A 16,847-nucleotide genomic window follows, 5' to 3' on the forward strand; every position below is an offset into this window, starting at 1 on the left:
GAATATATGAGTCTAAAGTTTTTCATCCTTTTGGTTCATTTAACCATTGAACTGATATAGACTAAACATACCAGAGATGTTATATGGACATTGTCTCAGCATCATCCAGATGTTAAAGAAATATACAGCATGACACTAGATTCATAGCATTCTCTAACTAAATAAATTAGATTAATATAATACAAGTACTTTATTAAAGCCCTGCAATGAACTGGCAACACATCCAGGGTGTACCCCGCCTTCGCCCATAGCTGCAATAGGCTCCAGCACCCCCATGACCCTCTTGAGGATAAAGCGGTTTAGAGGATGGATGTATGAAAGTACTTTATTAATCCGAGTGGGGGATAAACGGGCAAATTATTTTGAGAACATGACTTTACAAATTTAAGTACAGTACAGTAAATGACAAGGGAGTCACGAAAATGATTAAGAAAAAGTAGTTTAAAAAAAAGAACAGATTGAAATTGTACATGTCATATGATTTTATTGCAAAATCTATGACAAAAAGTCAAGCAAACAAAAATTATCATTATTTTAAGTTCTAGAAAATTTTCACTTATTTCAAATACTGTTTGGATAATTATTTATACTCTATCCTGTACTTAACCCATATTTTTCTTCCTCCTTGATGATGATGTTGCTAAACACATTGAGCAGCGCCTGCTCTTTTGCACATGGACGACAGAAGGTCAAGTCAGTAGTGGTGACAGTCTGACCTGAAGGTCAGCGTGAAAGAAACAGGGGTTGGGCTGATGAAAGAGTGTTCAATTACAGTAGACAAGGAAATAAAAAAAAAAAAAAACTCCTTTCCTTTCATGGCCCAAACTTTGTAGTTTAGTGTACATTAGTTTTTAATCCCAAATCAGAGACAGTTAGGATTTCATTTTAATGTTTAATTAAAAAGAAAACAGTGATACTAAAATGTACTCTGAATTAAATATCATTGTCAATAGTGTTAATGTTTCATGTTTTCTCCGGACAGTTGATTGTATTTGTAAATATACTGTACATCCATTCATCAAATTCAGGCAGAAACATAATTGATTTATGATTTAATTACATAATTTCAAGCAGGTGATGTGAACAGGTGATTCTAGTCATGATTTGGAACAAAACCAATATCCAAGAAAGACCTAAAGCAAAGATGGGCTGAGGACGGCAAGTCTGATGTCACATGTAAGAAAACTGAGAATATTTATTATGTCTAGGAAGGGATTTGGATAATTCAGCCACTACAGTGCAGAACAGAATTAAAAGAATCAAGAAATCTGAATAAATTTCAATGTATAACGAAAAAGGAGGTGAGTTTAAACTGAACACTGTGATCTTTTTTGGGAACATGTTACAAGAATAAAATATTAAGTGTACATTTTGAAAAAACAATAAATATCATGGGCAAATATTAGTAAAAGATAATTTACTACCCCCAACCAGAGACCTTTCTGTGTTTAGTTTGCATCCTCCCACCATTCAAAGACAAGCTCTGATGGATTAATTTGTTAATCTAAAATTGCCCATAGGTGTGAATGTGACAGTGATTGGTTGTCTGTCTCTATATGTCAGCCCTGCTATGAACTGGGGACTCTTTCAGGGTGTACCCTGCCTTTGCCCATATGTAACTGGGAAAGGCTCCAGCACCCCCTGTGACCCTAGTGAGAATAAAGTAGGTTCAGAAGATGAATGAATGCACAAATGAATTTAATAACCACTTTAGTATTAAAATTAACTGAACATATCTCGCAACTTTTTATTGATGAGGGGTGTAGTTCTTAAACTATCCCTTTAGAATCAGTGCAAATATTCCTGTATCCTTCATGAACTACAACAAAACTAGTGTGAAAGGTGGTTAAACTATAGTTTATCTGTTAAACCAAAAATCCATGTAAGTCTATTTCACTACTTCCAGATATTGAGTATTGATTACTCTGTTGCTGAAATCAGTTCAATAAAAAATATATGGAAACAAATTTAAAATATCTACTCTCGGTCTTTGGGTGAAATCTCGTCTTCATAGTTTTATGTGAAACAGCACTCCCTTAGACTACAATGTGTTGTAAGGTAAACAGTTACTGTGGTCAAGCATAGTATTGCACAACAAATAGTCTACAGAGGGAGCAGGTGAAGTTGCAGTCTGTAATTAGAAACTTAATTACACTTAATTGTTTGGGCTCTTTGGAAGGAATTACATGGTTGCCTGTAACACAGAATGAAAACTGGATACATTATCTGCTTACAGATAAGTTAAACAGTTACTATTTGCTAGCTACATGAAGACAGCTAAACAACCTGAGCTAAAGCATGCTAAACAGTACTCCAGTTCAAATAGCCAGAAAAGTGTGGGGGCAGAACCTGTGGGGAACATCCATTGCCATTCAGAAGTGACCTACCATTATTGATTTGAGGTGATTGAGTGTGAGTAAATGAGCAGCAGTCAGTGAGCGAGACTGAGTGGAAAGCATGTGTTCAAGAAGCAAACTATGGCTAGCAATTTTGAGGAAATGGGTGTATTGGTTATCTATTTGATCCAATAATGTGTTATCTTAGACTGGTGTCTGCTGCACGGGGTCAGTGACCAGTCCATTGCAGCCCAGCCAATCGGACAAATCAGGGACTCTGTGTCACTGTCGGTGCTGGAACAGCCTGTGAAGAAGGCAACATGTTGCTGACCGTGTCTGACTGACAGAGCAGTGATTTAGTACTGGCGTGTACTTGACAGCAGGGTATAACATAAGTGACCTGATAGAACTGCTAGTATTATATGTGTTCTTTTGAAATTGCTAGAAATGAAAATTCACTACAGGTACCCTTTAATTTATCTCCTGAGTATTGAATATTGAACAAATATTGAACGAATATTTTTACTATTGTAACAGATTTGGATATTCTATCTTTACTTGTGTGACATGTTCCACTGGTTGGCAGGCATCCTAATGTTGAAGAATAGCTTAAATCCACAAACTACTTTTAACACTGACATTATTGACATAATGCTCATTTGAACAAAATAAGAACTCAAGGAAAGAATCAGAGACTACTTTTGCCGACCTTGCTGTGTCTTTTACATAGTTTTCATCTTGTGTCTTTTATGTCAGTTTTGTCTTTGCTCATTAGGGAAAAGGGAAAGAGCATAAACCAGATGGAGTATGCATGAAAGCAAAATCATGCATTGGAATTTACAAAAATACATGAATTACACAAAGGTGAGTGGAGGCAGGCAAAAGTGCCATCTCAACTGACTAAATAATAAAAGGAGAACTCGTAACTTCCTTTCTGTTCTAAATTACAACAAAAGATCTATTCTAATGTACCTGCACTACTGCCACCTCATCAAACAAAAGAGCAACACAGAGTAGCACCTCCAACTGACAAAATGTTACTAAATTTAAAATGAGTTGAATGTGATGTGGTGGAAACTGCCTGGCCCAGCTTCCAGGAGTCAGTAATGTCAAGTGCCTCCGTAACAATAGAACAACAAAGCTACCGGTGAACGCTTCACTAATACCTGTTCCAAAAGCAGGCTCAAGAGACACAATGGTGCATTGCTCACAATAACCACTCTTCTTATTTCCTCATTTGTACCTCCTCAAGTCTATGAAAAGTCAGTCCCTTCCAGCTGAGTTGAGAGCAGAGGGGCTGAGCCGAGGAAACAGGAATTTACAAACATGATACATTTGCTCAGAGCCATCATTCTACACTAAAATTTTTGTCATGATGAAGTGATGATTAACTTTTAATTCATTTTTCAGTGTGGTATCATGTGTCAACAGGTGATGCAGGGATGTGTTTTATTTAACACATGCACAACTTTGATCACTTTAAATTATTAAGGCAACTTCTGTGCTAAACTTTCATCTTAAAAGTCCTGCATTGGTTTGTATAATCCAGTTGTCTCTTTCATATGTCACAAGTCCTGCAAATATATACTCTTTAGCAGCCTCCTTCCTTCTGTCACAACTATTACATAATCATCATTTTACAATAGCTTGATGTGTTTTGGGATGCATCAATTGCTAAATTCTTGGCTGATGTCGTTACTAAGGATTAAAATGACATTTTAATTAATAGTTTCATTTCAGTGCAAACGTTTATTTTATTTATATTGTTTCTGTTATTATTTATCTCTAGCAAAAAAAGTCTTCATTAATAATATAAAAATAGTGTGTACTTTAAAGTCTTTCAGCTGTTTATCACACTATCTGTAAATGAATACAGATTCAAACACAAATTCTTGAAAGAACCTATTGTAACACAACAGATGAATATCTGCCACCGCCATCAGGGAAAAGACATTCTGTATGCCAGTACTGATGTCCAGCTGATATATTGATGCATCCCTATTATTCTGTATACTTGTGGAATTGTCTTTGTTCACCTATATACAGTTGGTAAAATAGAAACAGATATAGCATATTTTATCATTATTTTTGCATTGTTCACAATCATTTGACTGGCTGTCTTTTTAATTACATATATCTCACTTTTATTTTGCTATGAGTTCAGTGGAGAAACAGCACTGCAAAAGTAGTACTTATTTTTTTTTAATTAAATCATCTGTTTCAAACTGTGTGTCAGTAAATGGCAAATATAATTAACTAAAACAGAATTGACAAAATAGCATCATGTTAAGGATGTACTTTTTTTCATCTGACACGAGCTGGGATAGGCTTCAGTATCCCCATAGTGGTAGTCTGAAAAATTAATAAATGAATAGACAATAATATCATAAATAACGATTATTTGTATGAAAATTTACTCAAGTTTCAATATTATAACAGGCCTAATTAAGCTATCCCTAAAGGTGGTGCACCAAGATTGACTCCCATTCAGGTTCTAATCAGGAAAGGGGATTCACACACTCCAATTAACATTTTACAATCAGTCACAAAATGGACAGAAGCAGGCACTAGGCCCCTGGTCTGCAATGATCAGGTTATGTGTTTTGTATCCTTGTCATTATACTGTGTCTTATAAATAATTTAAGCAACAAGTAACCTTTAGGCTCCTTCAACTTTCACTCAGGACTTAAACTTATTGTTATGACTGGAAGTACGAGGACTGAACCCAAATGCAAGACCCACAGATGAAAATACAGTGTAATGGTGTTTATTAAACACAATCAGAAAATACAGTTCACACAAAAAGGTTATGGAGGAGTCTTCAGTGAAACTGCTTTGTGGATTCGTCACGGAGTCCAAACCCGAATGAGAAGGCCCACAGCCTGGGTCGGGAGCACACGAGGGGAACCCGACTAGGGGAAAACAAAGGAGAGTCAGGAGACAGACCAGGTCATACACGGAGAGGCAAGCAGACAGGCAACAGGACACTGGGGAAAGGCAAACTCACGTACCGTTAATCCAGGCAAAAAAGGTCGAACACAGGAGTGGACGCTGAGGCAGAAGCACAGACAGGGGACAGGCAAAAACTCTGGCGTCGAGGAAACAATCTGGGTTAAAAACAGACAGGCAGGCAGACAAACAGGATCCGAAGAAACGCTGGTAAGTAGACACACTAGGCGAATACGAACTGGCGACGAACAGGGGAAAACACAGGACTTATATACACAAAAGGGAGGGAAGACAATGAGACACAGGTGGAACAAATCAGGGCGGGGACAGGTAATCAGCAACAGGTGAAACAATCAGGGAAGGGAAGCAAAGACACCAGACAAGACACAAGGGGAGAACTTAACAAAATAAAACAGGAAATGACAGACAAGACAGACAAAACAGGCAGAAGTCTGGGGACTGATATGGCACTTATCCTTTAAACTTGAAAGAAGTAATGAGTTGACTGTGAGATCTTCCTAATTTCCCCTAAATCTCCCAAACTGGGTTATTTTAAAGGACTAATATCACCCAACTCTTGACCAAACATGCTGATTCTAACATGAATTTGCCTCCTCTGCAGCTGATTGAACATTTACTAGAAGACTGGCTGTTCTTGCACATGTGTTCTTTATTGCTTCACCATATCCAGCATGCTGATGATTACAGATGACCGGCCTGTACAAAGTTAGGCCAGCTGCCTTTGCTGTATGCTAAAGAGAAGGCCAAAAGTCAGGGGGTGAGCTGACTGGGGTGGGGTGGGGGATAGAGCAGTCTCCTATTACGGGAACGGCTGCCAGAGCTCAGCCAGCCTTTTTGACTCTTTTTTCCAATCCTTATGCTTCCTGAAAATCAGTATTTAATACTGATGGCTCCTTTTGCACTGTGAATGCACAAATAAAAGTCATGTGATAAATACTGGGAACACATGGTATGGTTTTACTTGATGTGTGCTGTTGGGTGAATAATGGCTTGAAGCTGGTGGCGTTATTGTTGATCCAACTGATCAAAACTCAGCAGCTTCCATAGGTTAAACTAGTTTTAAAGAAAGAGTTGTCCTTAAAATGCCTATTGTTGATACTGTGACTTTCATTTTGTTTTCATTCTTGTTTTCTGATGTTTGACTGTGTAACGAATATATAATTATCCAAGAGTTACCAGCTATTTGTTCGTTGGGCTACATTGCGGTAGTTAAACTACAGTCATAGTAGTACAGGGATTCAAAGTACTTTTTCCCCCTCTTTTTTACAGTTAACCAGTTTGTGCCATTTCATTCTCTTATGTTCCCTGTGTTACTTGAAAGAAAAACATCCTCTGATGTGCAACTGCACATGCAAAATGGTAGGTTTTTATGAAGACACACATCTTTTGTCTCTGTAACACTTTCTTTTGATTTTGTCATTTTGATATGATGGTTCAATTGTTCAAATTTTCCCTGGCCCTTTGCTTAGGGTGAATATGATTTGTGATATAGTCGTAATGTAATATGTTTATAATATATAAGTAATATAAACTAACCAAACAACCAGGAGACTTTTTACCCTTACTCCAAAATGATAATGGTTGTTGCCAGACCTGAACATAACCTTCTAGAGTATCTTTTCTGTTGCCTTTCTGTAGTTTAGCCGCTTGTTGGGAAGGTTGTGTGACATGCTCCACTGGTTGGCAGGCATCCTAATGATGAAGAATAGCTTAAATCCACAAGCTGCTTTTGACATTGACATTATTGATATAATGCTCATTTGAACAAAATCAGAACTCAAGGAAACAATCAGAGACTACTTTTGCTGACCTTGTTGTGTCTTTTACATTGTTTTCATCTTGTGTCTTTTATGTCAATTTTGTCTTTGCTCACTGTGGAAAAGGGGAAGAGCATAAACTAGATGGAGTACGGTCTTTCTGTAGTTTAGCTGCTTGTTGGGAAGGTGCCTAGGTAAGACACTGTACATTATTCTCTGATATCTCAAAATGGACTCAAGTAAAGTAGCTTTAAAGGCTGTGTTTAAAAAAAAAAAGGCACCTAACAAGAGCATAAACATAGTTCAAAGACAGAATAACTGCATTGTAGAAGAATACATCTGCAATGAATCACAAACACTGTAGTTAAAGGCCCCTGCAATACAATTTCTGCTTTTACAGAAAGCCAGTTCTTTCCTTTGCCTGTATGTATTTCGTTACTTGTTGGCAGGATAGTCAAGTATTTAACATGTCCTCCTGAAAACCAGGAAAGTAAAAGTTTTAGCTTTTTAACATAAAATAATTGCCATGATTGGAAACAGCATGATGCGACAGTTTATTCAGGTACATCTTTTTTCTTCTTTTTATTTATTTATTTTTTTTTATGGAATGTTCTTTTGGAGCAAACAGCATTTTTTTTTTTTTCAAGTAAAGCTGTGAAACTCCTGTCCCCTACAGAGGACAAAAACGCATTGCTGAGTCTCAGGAAGATACATAAAACTTGCAAACTTCACTTGCAAATGCTGCACTTTAACCATAGATATTAGAATCTTATCATTACATGTCATATGCCTGGCTCCAGGATGTTGAGGACTGATGGCTTAATTAAGGTGATTCTGGCTGCTGATTATGGTTTTTCATTACTACTTAGTGTATGTCTTGTAACATTAGGAGATCATACAGCTCACTTTTAATATCCATCCTTTGCCAAGGTAGCAAAAGTCACTGAGTGATTTGTTGCTGCTTGAAAGAATAGCCAACCTGGTAGTAAATACAGCATACAGGCATTTGCCGCCCCCCCACCCCACCCCCACCCCCTTGTTTGGAGAAGAAAATGTATTGCAGCAGAGCTATGTGTCTGTGGAGTCTGCAAATAGTTAACCTGGATTGATAAAAACTACACAAAAAATAAACATGAAATAGAGATAGTAGTCATATGTGCTCTGGAATACATTTATGCTCAGCACCCCATGTCTTTATTTAAGCACAACATCAGATAGACCTGCTATCCTGTATCAAAGATAGTATCATGCCCCTTGAGTAAAATAAGACATGACCTCGACATGTTGTCTGCAGCAAAAGTGAGGAGACAAACTGACTGTTAACTTACACAAACACATAAGGAAAGGCATGAAGAATCATAAACTTTTTAAATGTAAATACAGAGGAAAAAATCAAAGGTGTTATGAATGCACAGTAAATGTGCAGAAAGTGTGTTCATTCTCCAAATATTGTTAAACCAAAATATGAGCCTGTACAGCAGCCAAATCTTATTTTTACATTAAGAAATATAATTATAGACATACAAATAATGTTGTCATTACATCATTTAATCATTATTATTATTATTATTTTATTTTTTTTTGTTTTTTTTTTGTCAAATTAAATGAATTTATGTAATGAGAACATGGATGAAATGGGACTGTAATGATGATACTGGAAGCCCTCACCAAGTTATGAATGCATTCATATCACTGGAAACATATATAACTTTCAAAGCAAATAAAACAAAAATAAAATTAACATCACTTGTGTATTTGTATATTATGGTTTGGTAGAGACACAAAAAATGTAAGGACTTACAATTCAGAATAACATAATAATGAATAGAAGATGTTCTTAAATGAAACCAAACGAAAAAGAAAAAAGTGTAAGCGCCAGTATAAGCATGGCTAAATTTCTTAAATGTGCTGTAGTTCTATTGTCTCAGGTGTAGGAAAGGAATCTAAATATAGTCACATAAATTTTCATGTGATTATAGATTAATATCATTCACATAAAGATTTGGTTTAGAAAAATAAGAAAAGGGAAAATTATCCAAACTTGATGCCTGATACTTTCCCAGAGCAGCTCAATCTAGAGGCTGTCAGTGACGCTGATGACCTGCGGTTGCACTCTGTTCCTGTTACAGTTAAAGAGCCAGGCTGCCCTCCTGTGGCGGTAGCGCTTGGACAGAAACACATAGAGCACTGGGTTGATGCAGGGGTGTAAGTACTGGAGCATAGTGCAGACAAAGTAGAACATCTCCCAGGCCTGTCCGTGACGATACAGTCCCAGGTACACGCACAGCTCCAGCACATAGCCCGGCAGCCAGCACACTGAGAAGGTGGCCGCCGCCAAGAACACCATGAGAGAGGCACGGCGGGTGTTCCTGGCACTGGACACCGACATTACAGGGCTCTTGTGGAGAAAAACAGCCAGACGGACATAGTTGAAGGCGATGACCAGCATTGGAACAAAGTAGTAAAGTACAAACTGGCTGAGGACCACTTGGTAGTGATGCTCATGAATAGTTGGAAGGCAAAAGGTGAAATTTGCCAGGCTTGGACTCAGGCTCTCTTTGGTGGCAAACATACGGAGTGGCAGACTGATGAAGAAGCTCAGGGCCCAGACGAGGACAAACATGAAGATGACCAGGTCCATTGTGGGTGGCTGGTATGGATTGGTGATGATCATGGCGCGTGTCATTGAAACAGCACACAGTGAGTAGGTGCTGGCGGCCAGGCTGAATGCCAGAAGGAACTGGTAGACCTTACAGGAGACATCACCTAGAGGCCAGGAGTAACTGACAGCAGAGTGTAGGGTGAAAGGGATTAGCAGGAGGGTAAGGAAGTCTGCTAGAGTCATGCTGAGCAGGAGGATGTCGAGGCGGTTTTTACGGAGTGTGTTGTGTTTGGCAAACAGAGAGAAAACCAGTAGGTTGCCGCAGAGTCCAATGCCGAGGATCACTCCACAGGTACAGGCAAAGATTAGCCCATAGGTGTTGGGAAAAGCCATATTATCCCAGTCTTGACATCAGCTGGCAAATAAATGAAAATCATTGCTTTAGACCCACTTGTACTCAAGATTTTGCTCCTAAATGGAACATATAAATCACTTACTTGTCATATGCACCATTTTTCATATTTTGAAACATCTGTCAGGTACAAATGTAATTTCCAAAAGTCCAGCCCAGTTGTGGGACAATTTTCACAAATTTATCACTAACAGAGTGTATATTTCATTACTCTGAAGCAATTGTAAGCTTGGGAACCTAAAGCACATCATAGTTATTTGATATTTAGTTTGCTTCATGAGGCATTCATCATTATTCCTCATATACATATGGATCTTCAACAGTATTTTGAAGCTATGAGTGTTTGTGAATCAAATGTGACATATTTGTACAAGCCCATCGTGCTAAAAACAGTAAAACAAAGGTCAGAAAGGAATACAGAAATGTCCTTTCTGCTTCACATCAATCTTCATTTGACAAGTCAATATTGATAAAATGTTTTATTGATAAGATTTTTAAGAACTTTGTCCTCATGATTACTGGCAAAATGGTTGTGTAGTAGTGATACAACCAATACAAAGATTCTATGACTAGTTACCTCCGCCAGGAGGTATTGTGATCACTTTGCTTTGTGTGTTTGCGTGCGTGTTTGTTAGTTTGTTAGCAAGATAACTCAAAAAGTTATGGACGGATTTTCATGAAATTTTCAGGAAATGTTGATACTGACACAAGGAAGAAATGATTAAATTTTGGTGGCGATCGGGGGCGGGGGGTGGTTGTGGGGGGCCACGGAGGCCCACTGATCTGCCTTGGCAGAGGTCTGAGCTCTCCGAGTGCTTTTCTTGTTATTCACTGTTATCAATTATTTTGATGTGATAGATAGCCGATGAAGGAATTATACAGGGTGTATAAAAAAAACTATACATTTTGAAAAATTACCCCCAGTTCCGCATTCGATTTTTGGAATTTTCTTTTATGGACATCAGTAGGTAGGGGACTGGTGGATACTTTTCAAATTTACAGACCCAGGTTTTCATGCATGAGTGAGCGGGGCTAATTGCACAATCCAAGCTAAAATTGGTTTGCGCAAAGTAGCAGTGGGATTTAAATCCAATCAAAGGTCATGGGAGGGGACAGTGGGCATCCATCTTGTTTTCCAAAAAACTGCCAGGTTACACCATTAACACTTTGGCTACCATGTCAATTTCATTTCTTTACCCGTGGCAGCTGTTCCTGCCATTCAAAGCTAATTCAACTTGTTTAGGCCTGAAAATGTCACTGAGGGCAAGCCAAGTTAGGGTTAGGGTTAACCCAGTGGCATTTTCTGGCCTAAACAAGTTGAATTAACTTTGAAACAGCTGCCATGGGTAAATGAAACTGGCATGGTGGCCAAAGTGTTAATGCTGTAACCTGGCAATTTGTGGAAAACAAGATGGATGCCCATTGTCTCCTCCCATGACCTTTGATTGGATTTAAATCCCACTGTTACTTCGCACTAACCAGTTTTAACTTGGATTGCACAATTTACCCCTGGTCATTCATGCATGAAAACCTGCTTCAGTAAATTTGGACAAATATCCACCAATCCCCTACCTACCAACGTCCATAAAAGAAAATTCCAAAAAATTATCAAATGAGGAACTGGGGGTAATTTTTCAAAATGTATAGTTTTTTTTGGATACACCCTGTATTTGGTTTTGAATCTGACACTGAATGTAAGGAAGGAGCAGGAGTAGATAAGCCATTGCTTCTTTCTGTCCCCTCTCAAACTGTGTTTATGAGTTGATTAGTATGTACATTTATGTTAAATTTATTGTACTTCATTACTTTTTTCAGTGATTAATGACCATTGATGGGTGCATATGTAGACTTCTTGCTTTTATTGTTTTCTTGGTTCTGTTTTTTTTTTTTGCACTTCAAAGTTTGGAACAAACAAACTAAATAAAAAAATAAATGAATTATTGACAAATCATTTATCTTCTTTGGCGCTGTTGAATAATTACTTTATTAATAATAGTCTTCATATCACCTTTCACAATTTTAATAATGTACAAGATTATAGTGTTCCTTTTAGAACTTACAATGTTATTTCTCTGAGAATCTCTTAAATATATTTACTACATTTTCACTTCAACTCAAATATCCTGAATCAAAGTATTGACTTGTAAGCTTTGTAATGTTTAATAGTCAAATACCACCATGAGAGTGTCTAAAACAAGTTGTACTAACAAATAAATTCCTTATTTTAGTTCCAACAAATAGAATCTAACCTAAATAAAATATGATTCACAATGTTTTTACATTCAGCCAACAAATGCTTCTTAAATAAATCTTTTCTTAGTTCATGTATCAGATTGACTCACCATTGTTGTTCCTCAGAGGAATTTCATGTAAACTTCAGACTAATATATTTTCTTTTTGTGGAGTCCATTGTGTTAAATAGAGCTGGATGGCTGTTGCGCTGAACTCAATACAAAATGTGATTGCAGCTGAATGTGACGGGAAGAAGAGCAAACATCACTCATGTCAAATTGTTTCTGGTTGACTTGGTTTAAGGAGAAACGGCATCTGACCAGTTGCTCAGAGAGTCAGGCACGTACTCTATATGCCTGTTTTAGAATTTCTGAGAAGATATACAGCTTATATTTGGTGTTTTTATTATTTTACTTTGAGTAAAAACCTAACATGACATTCTCAACTACTGATGATGTTCTTGTTGGTCTGTTTGCATTTTGTATTGGCCTGTCCTAATGTGGGTTTACTTTTTAATATGTATTTAATTATCTTAATTATATTTTAAAAAAGTAGCCTCCTTAAATACCACACACAGTCCAAAGAACAAAAAGATAGAGTTCCTCCCCTTCCCCTGAGATATTAACATTTCTCTTTGTTGTTCGATTGATTTCTTTAGTGTGAGCTCCAGGCTCCTGACGACAGCTTTATCAGGCTTTCCACAGCGTTTATGACTCTGTCAGCTAATGGCATATGATGTACACTGCTGCTTTTAGTACAGGATATAGCTGATGCAGTTGTTATCCCCTGCATTACCAGTGTCCACACCATTCAGTCAGTGCTGTTAAAAATGCCACATTTTCTCAAGTAGGACATTAATAGCTTCACCAAAAAGAGACATGTTTTTCTGTCTTTGGCTGTTCTGCTCTAAACCTAACCCTTCACAGAAACTTGTTTTAACATAAATCTTAATAATATCCTTTAAAGACAGAAAAAAAGCAAAAGTTAACATTAAAACAGTGCTATTTCACCAGAATGAAAATGAGTAAGTGATGTGTCTTTGTTCGTGGGTGGATTTATGACATACATTATTTTAAGGCACTATCACCCCTAATTGACATTATTTAATATATTAATTAATACTGAAGTAATCTTTAGCTGCAGTGTCATTATTAAAAGTGAACCGCCATTCAATGTGTTACCAAAATACTTTTTGCTTCAGTCAGGGTTTAGTAAGAAATTAATGGGAAAAGAGTAATAAAAAATAAAAAGTAATAAAAAATGTTCAGTGTCTAGAAAACAGAGACATCATGAATCAAGTTATTTCTAATGGCTACATTTTTAATGTTTAATTATGTACATTTTGCCCTCAGTGCAAGTGAAAGAACATTAAATGTATCTGACAGCCCCTGACGCAGGGTCGTTTTATAAAAATAAACTACAATGTAAAATAATAAAAGGTGGTTAGATGAAGCGTCTAATAAGTTACGAGTCCATGAAGGATCTAAGGGGAGCACAGAAATTAGAACAATCAAAAAGAAACATCAAATCAAAACATAACCACAAAAGAACATGTACAGGATACAACTAAAGTGCATTATGGAATTTAGTCAGCAGCACCATGATACATTCACAAAATAAATACACACTTTCAAAATAAAATAAATTATGGCAGAACTGTTTGAACAGATGTATTCAGTAAACAGTTTGTCTGTGAGTCCAAAAATATCAACGCATCAAGAGCTGAAAAAAGCAAACAGCTCAGCATTTCTATTTTTGTGAAGTTACATTATATTCAGAGAATAAATATTCTACCTAGTTGTGCACACGGCTGGTTAAAGAATAAACCATATGGCATTGTTTTGAATTACTCAGGGATACAGAGTGAATATTCCAAATAAATATGGACTTAAGTAGATGTTTGATGATGGTTCATGAAACTCCAGGAAGATTGAGATTGTCCTAAAGCACAAAAATACAGACCTAGCAGAAATATTATCATACAAGCACAGTTCTGGGGCCATAATATGAAGTGACTGAGTCAGCCAGTGTTCAAGTCTCTTTGACCTCAGTCCAGCTGAACCTATGTCAGTGTCAGTGCAGAACCACTCAAAGGCTTTTTGGATGTCTCAGCCGGGGTACTGCATCCTTTGTGGCCACTTTGCTCTGATGGACCGCACCCGTCTTCGTTTCTTGTCATTCTCACGACGCCGGCCGAGCCTCACTTTTTTTTTCCTCTTTGTGGCCACCTTTAGTGGTTGGTCCTTATAAGCCAGAGCCTTGTTGGTCTCTTGGGGCAAGTTAGGGCCCTCTCTGTCAAGTCTAAACCTGTCGGGGAGGTTCTTGGTGGCCCCTGGGGGCTTCTGGTGAAGCGCATTCCCACTGAAGGTTTGGCTTGGAGTCCTGCTCTGCAGAGGTGGAGTTCTCTCATCGGCCGTGTGGACCTCCTCCAGCAAGTCCTGCAGCCACAACCGACGCTTAAACTCCTGCAGGGAGCGGCCCTTGTCATGCATCAGCTGGGCATGGCTCACTGACCTTCTCCTAGAACACAAAGTGGAGTGAAGTCAGTTCAACATGTAATCAAGAAATAAAAAGACCATTTAAAATACTTTATTTGGTCAGTGGATAATAGTGTAGCAGTCTGCATCATGCACAAGATCAGCATTTACATCACATTTCCTTGAGTCTGTTAAAAATAAGTGTTATATCTGTTCTGTTAGATTTCTCGTGTATTTCTGATAAGATATTACTGGTTTAGTGAAAAATCACCTCACAAGCCTCTTTCTTTATTCATTTTATTTGTGCTTTTATAGCACCCTTAAGTGTCATGTTTATGTGTGACAGTGTTGACAGCTGAAATTTAAGACTGGGAAAACTCAGTACAGTAGGTGGCAGCATAAACAAGTTTCTGAGAGCCCTCTTTAGTCTAAGCTCATGAGAGTCAGGGTGTTGAGACGCACATTTAGATGAACAGGTAAAAGTTTCCTTAAGTTCTTTATAAGAGTCTATCATTAACACTCCATTTGGCTTTTCAATAATTATAATTTTAAAAAACTCACGTTCTGCTACTAACTGCATCAAGAGGCCTTCCATAAAGGGTCACTGGGGCGAAAAGCAAGAAAACAGCCAGACTCCACTGATGAAGAATGGCTACAGTGCACATCCTTGAACCAAACATCTGAAGAGCACAAGAAATTCAGGAATTCATGACTTTGGCAGATGACTCAAAATTTTGATTTAGTAATCATGCTCATGCCAATCAACAGCCTATAATTTTATCAGGGTAGACAGTAAGTTGACACAGTTTCTCACAGTTGCTTAAATAAGCTATTAATAAGCGAGAGACACTTACAGAGGCACTTACATGTTGTGAATTTTAACAGTGGAAATCCACAAAAAGGTCAGTCTGCAGACATTTAGATCTTGTACAAATGATAAAAAAAACAAAACAAAACAAAACAAAACAAAAAAAACTTATTCTGCCAAACACAGATTGGCCAGCTTAAAAGTTGTGTCCAAATCCATTGGTCTGATGACAACCCAGGGAAATCCCCTGCGAGTCTGCTCCATTCATTTGCCTCCCAACAGTATGAGCTATTTATTTCTGTCCAACGTCCCAATTAAAAGAGCGATAAAGATAGAAAGAGCAGCAGCAGCCCATCAGCTGCAGAGCTGCCACACCACTCCAGTCTGCAGTAATCTCATGAAGAGTAGCGCTGAAGCATCATTTCTGCTGCCAGAGACAGAAGAGAGCTGAGAGAGGCTTTTTCAGTCCAACGCTGAGAGTGAGCTGTCTGAGCGAGGCACAGAGAAAAAGTCAAACTACTCTGTTGGTGAAGATGCAGTCCCTGCTACCTCAGCCCCTGCCCCTGCCCATTAAGTCCAGTACTAACACCTCCCCAACCTCCCAGCCCTCAAATCCCCTTCATCTCCCTCCTTCCCCCCAACCCTTCACACACACCTGCTGTGACAAGAAGGTGGCGCCCACGCAACATCCAAACCACTGCAGAACAAGGAGCGTACTAAAAATGATCCAAGGATGAACTAAATCTTTTATTTGCTTGAAATGATTTCTGTGGTACATTCTGAAAAATAATTTCATCATCAAGAGATCAGAAATGACAGGTGTGCACCCATGGAGGTAATCATGGGTTACCAAGCGGAGAGTGTATGAGGGGAGGGGCAGGGTTACTCCAAAGTAAACAGCCAGGCCTAACCACTTTCCCAGGGGAGAATGACCATAACCTCAGAGAAACCCAACCCACAGCCTCTTACTGCAGACCATTCAATTCACCTCCACTCTGCCTCAGCAAACCAGCTCACCACCGAATGGTTACAGTGGGCTCTGAGGTATCTTTCATATTCAGCTAATAAGGAAACACAGGAGCTTTGCATTGAAGCAGTCAGATACAATGCCAGGATCCCTGTAAGAGGTGGCGAAAGGCCACATATTCTGTATTCCATAGGAAGTACTTCTATTAAAAAAACACTCTAGCAAAGAGAAAAAGTAAAAATTCCCATATTTATTTTGGCTTTTTCCTTGCAAAGCTTCTAAAACT

At 38.1% G+C, this 16,847-nt stretch overlaps 2 protein-coding genes across 2 annotated transcripts; both read right to left on the minus strand.

The window, feature by feature from the left end:
• Positions 1–9,137: 9,137 nt before the first annotated feature.
• Positions 9,138–9,908, minus strand: LOC115420396 (galanin receptor type 2). Its single transcript, XM_030135633.1, has one exon. It carries the CDS (start codon positions 9,906–9,908, stop codon positions 9,138–9,140), a length of 771 nt encoding a protein of 256 aa, XP_029991493.1.
• Positions 9,909–13,640: 3,732 nt separating this feature from the next.
• On the minus strand, positions 13,641–16,338 carry LOC115421160 (parathyroid hormone-related protein-like). The gene is made up of 4 exons (XM_030136895.1): positions 16,250–16,338; positions 15,653–16,082; positions 15,348–15,466; positions 13,641–14,829 (listed from the first exon to the last, which is right to left on the minus strand). Exons 3-4 carry the CDS (start codon positions 15,464–15,466, stop codon positions 14,418–14,420), a joined length of 531 nt encoding a protein of 176 aa, XP_029992755.1. The 5' UTR covers positions 15,653–16,082; positions 16,250–16,338; the 3' UTR covers positions 13,641–14,417.
• Positions 16,339–16,847: the final 509 nt, after the last annotated feature.

Source organism: Sphaeramia orbicularis, chromosome 6 (genome assembly GCF_902148855.1).
Source record: "Sphaeramia orbicularis chromosome 6, fSphaOr1.1, whole genome shotgun sequence".
Lineage (NCBI taxonomy): Eukaryota > Metazoa > Chordata > Actinopteri > Kurtiformes > Apogonidae > Sphaeramia > Sphaeramia orbicularis.

Bases quoted from the DNA above. Each gene is read 5' to 3' on its own strand.
- LOC115420396 (XM_030135633.1), bottom strand. From the start codon at position 9,908: ATGACTCTAGCAGACTTCCTTACCCTCCTGCTAATCCCTTTCACCCTA.
- LOC115421160 (XM_030136895.1), bottom strand. From the start codon at position 15,466: ATGTTTGGTTCAAGGATGTGCACTGTAGCCATTCTTCATCAGTGGAGT. The intron at 14,830-15,347 runs GTGAGTTTTTTA...TTTGTGTTCTAG, and splicing joins GATGCAGTTAGTAGCAGAAC to GAGAAGGTCAGTGAGCCATG.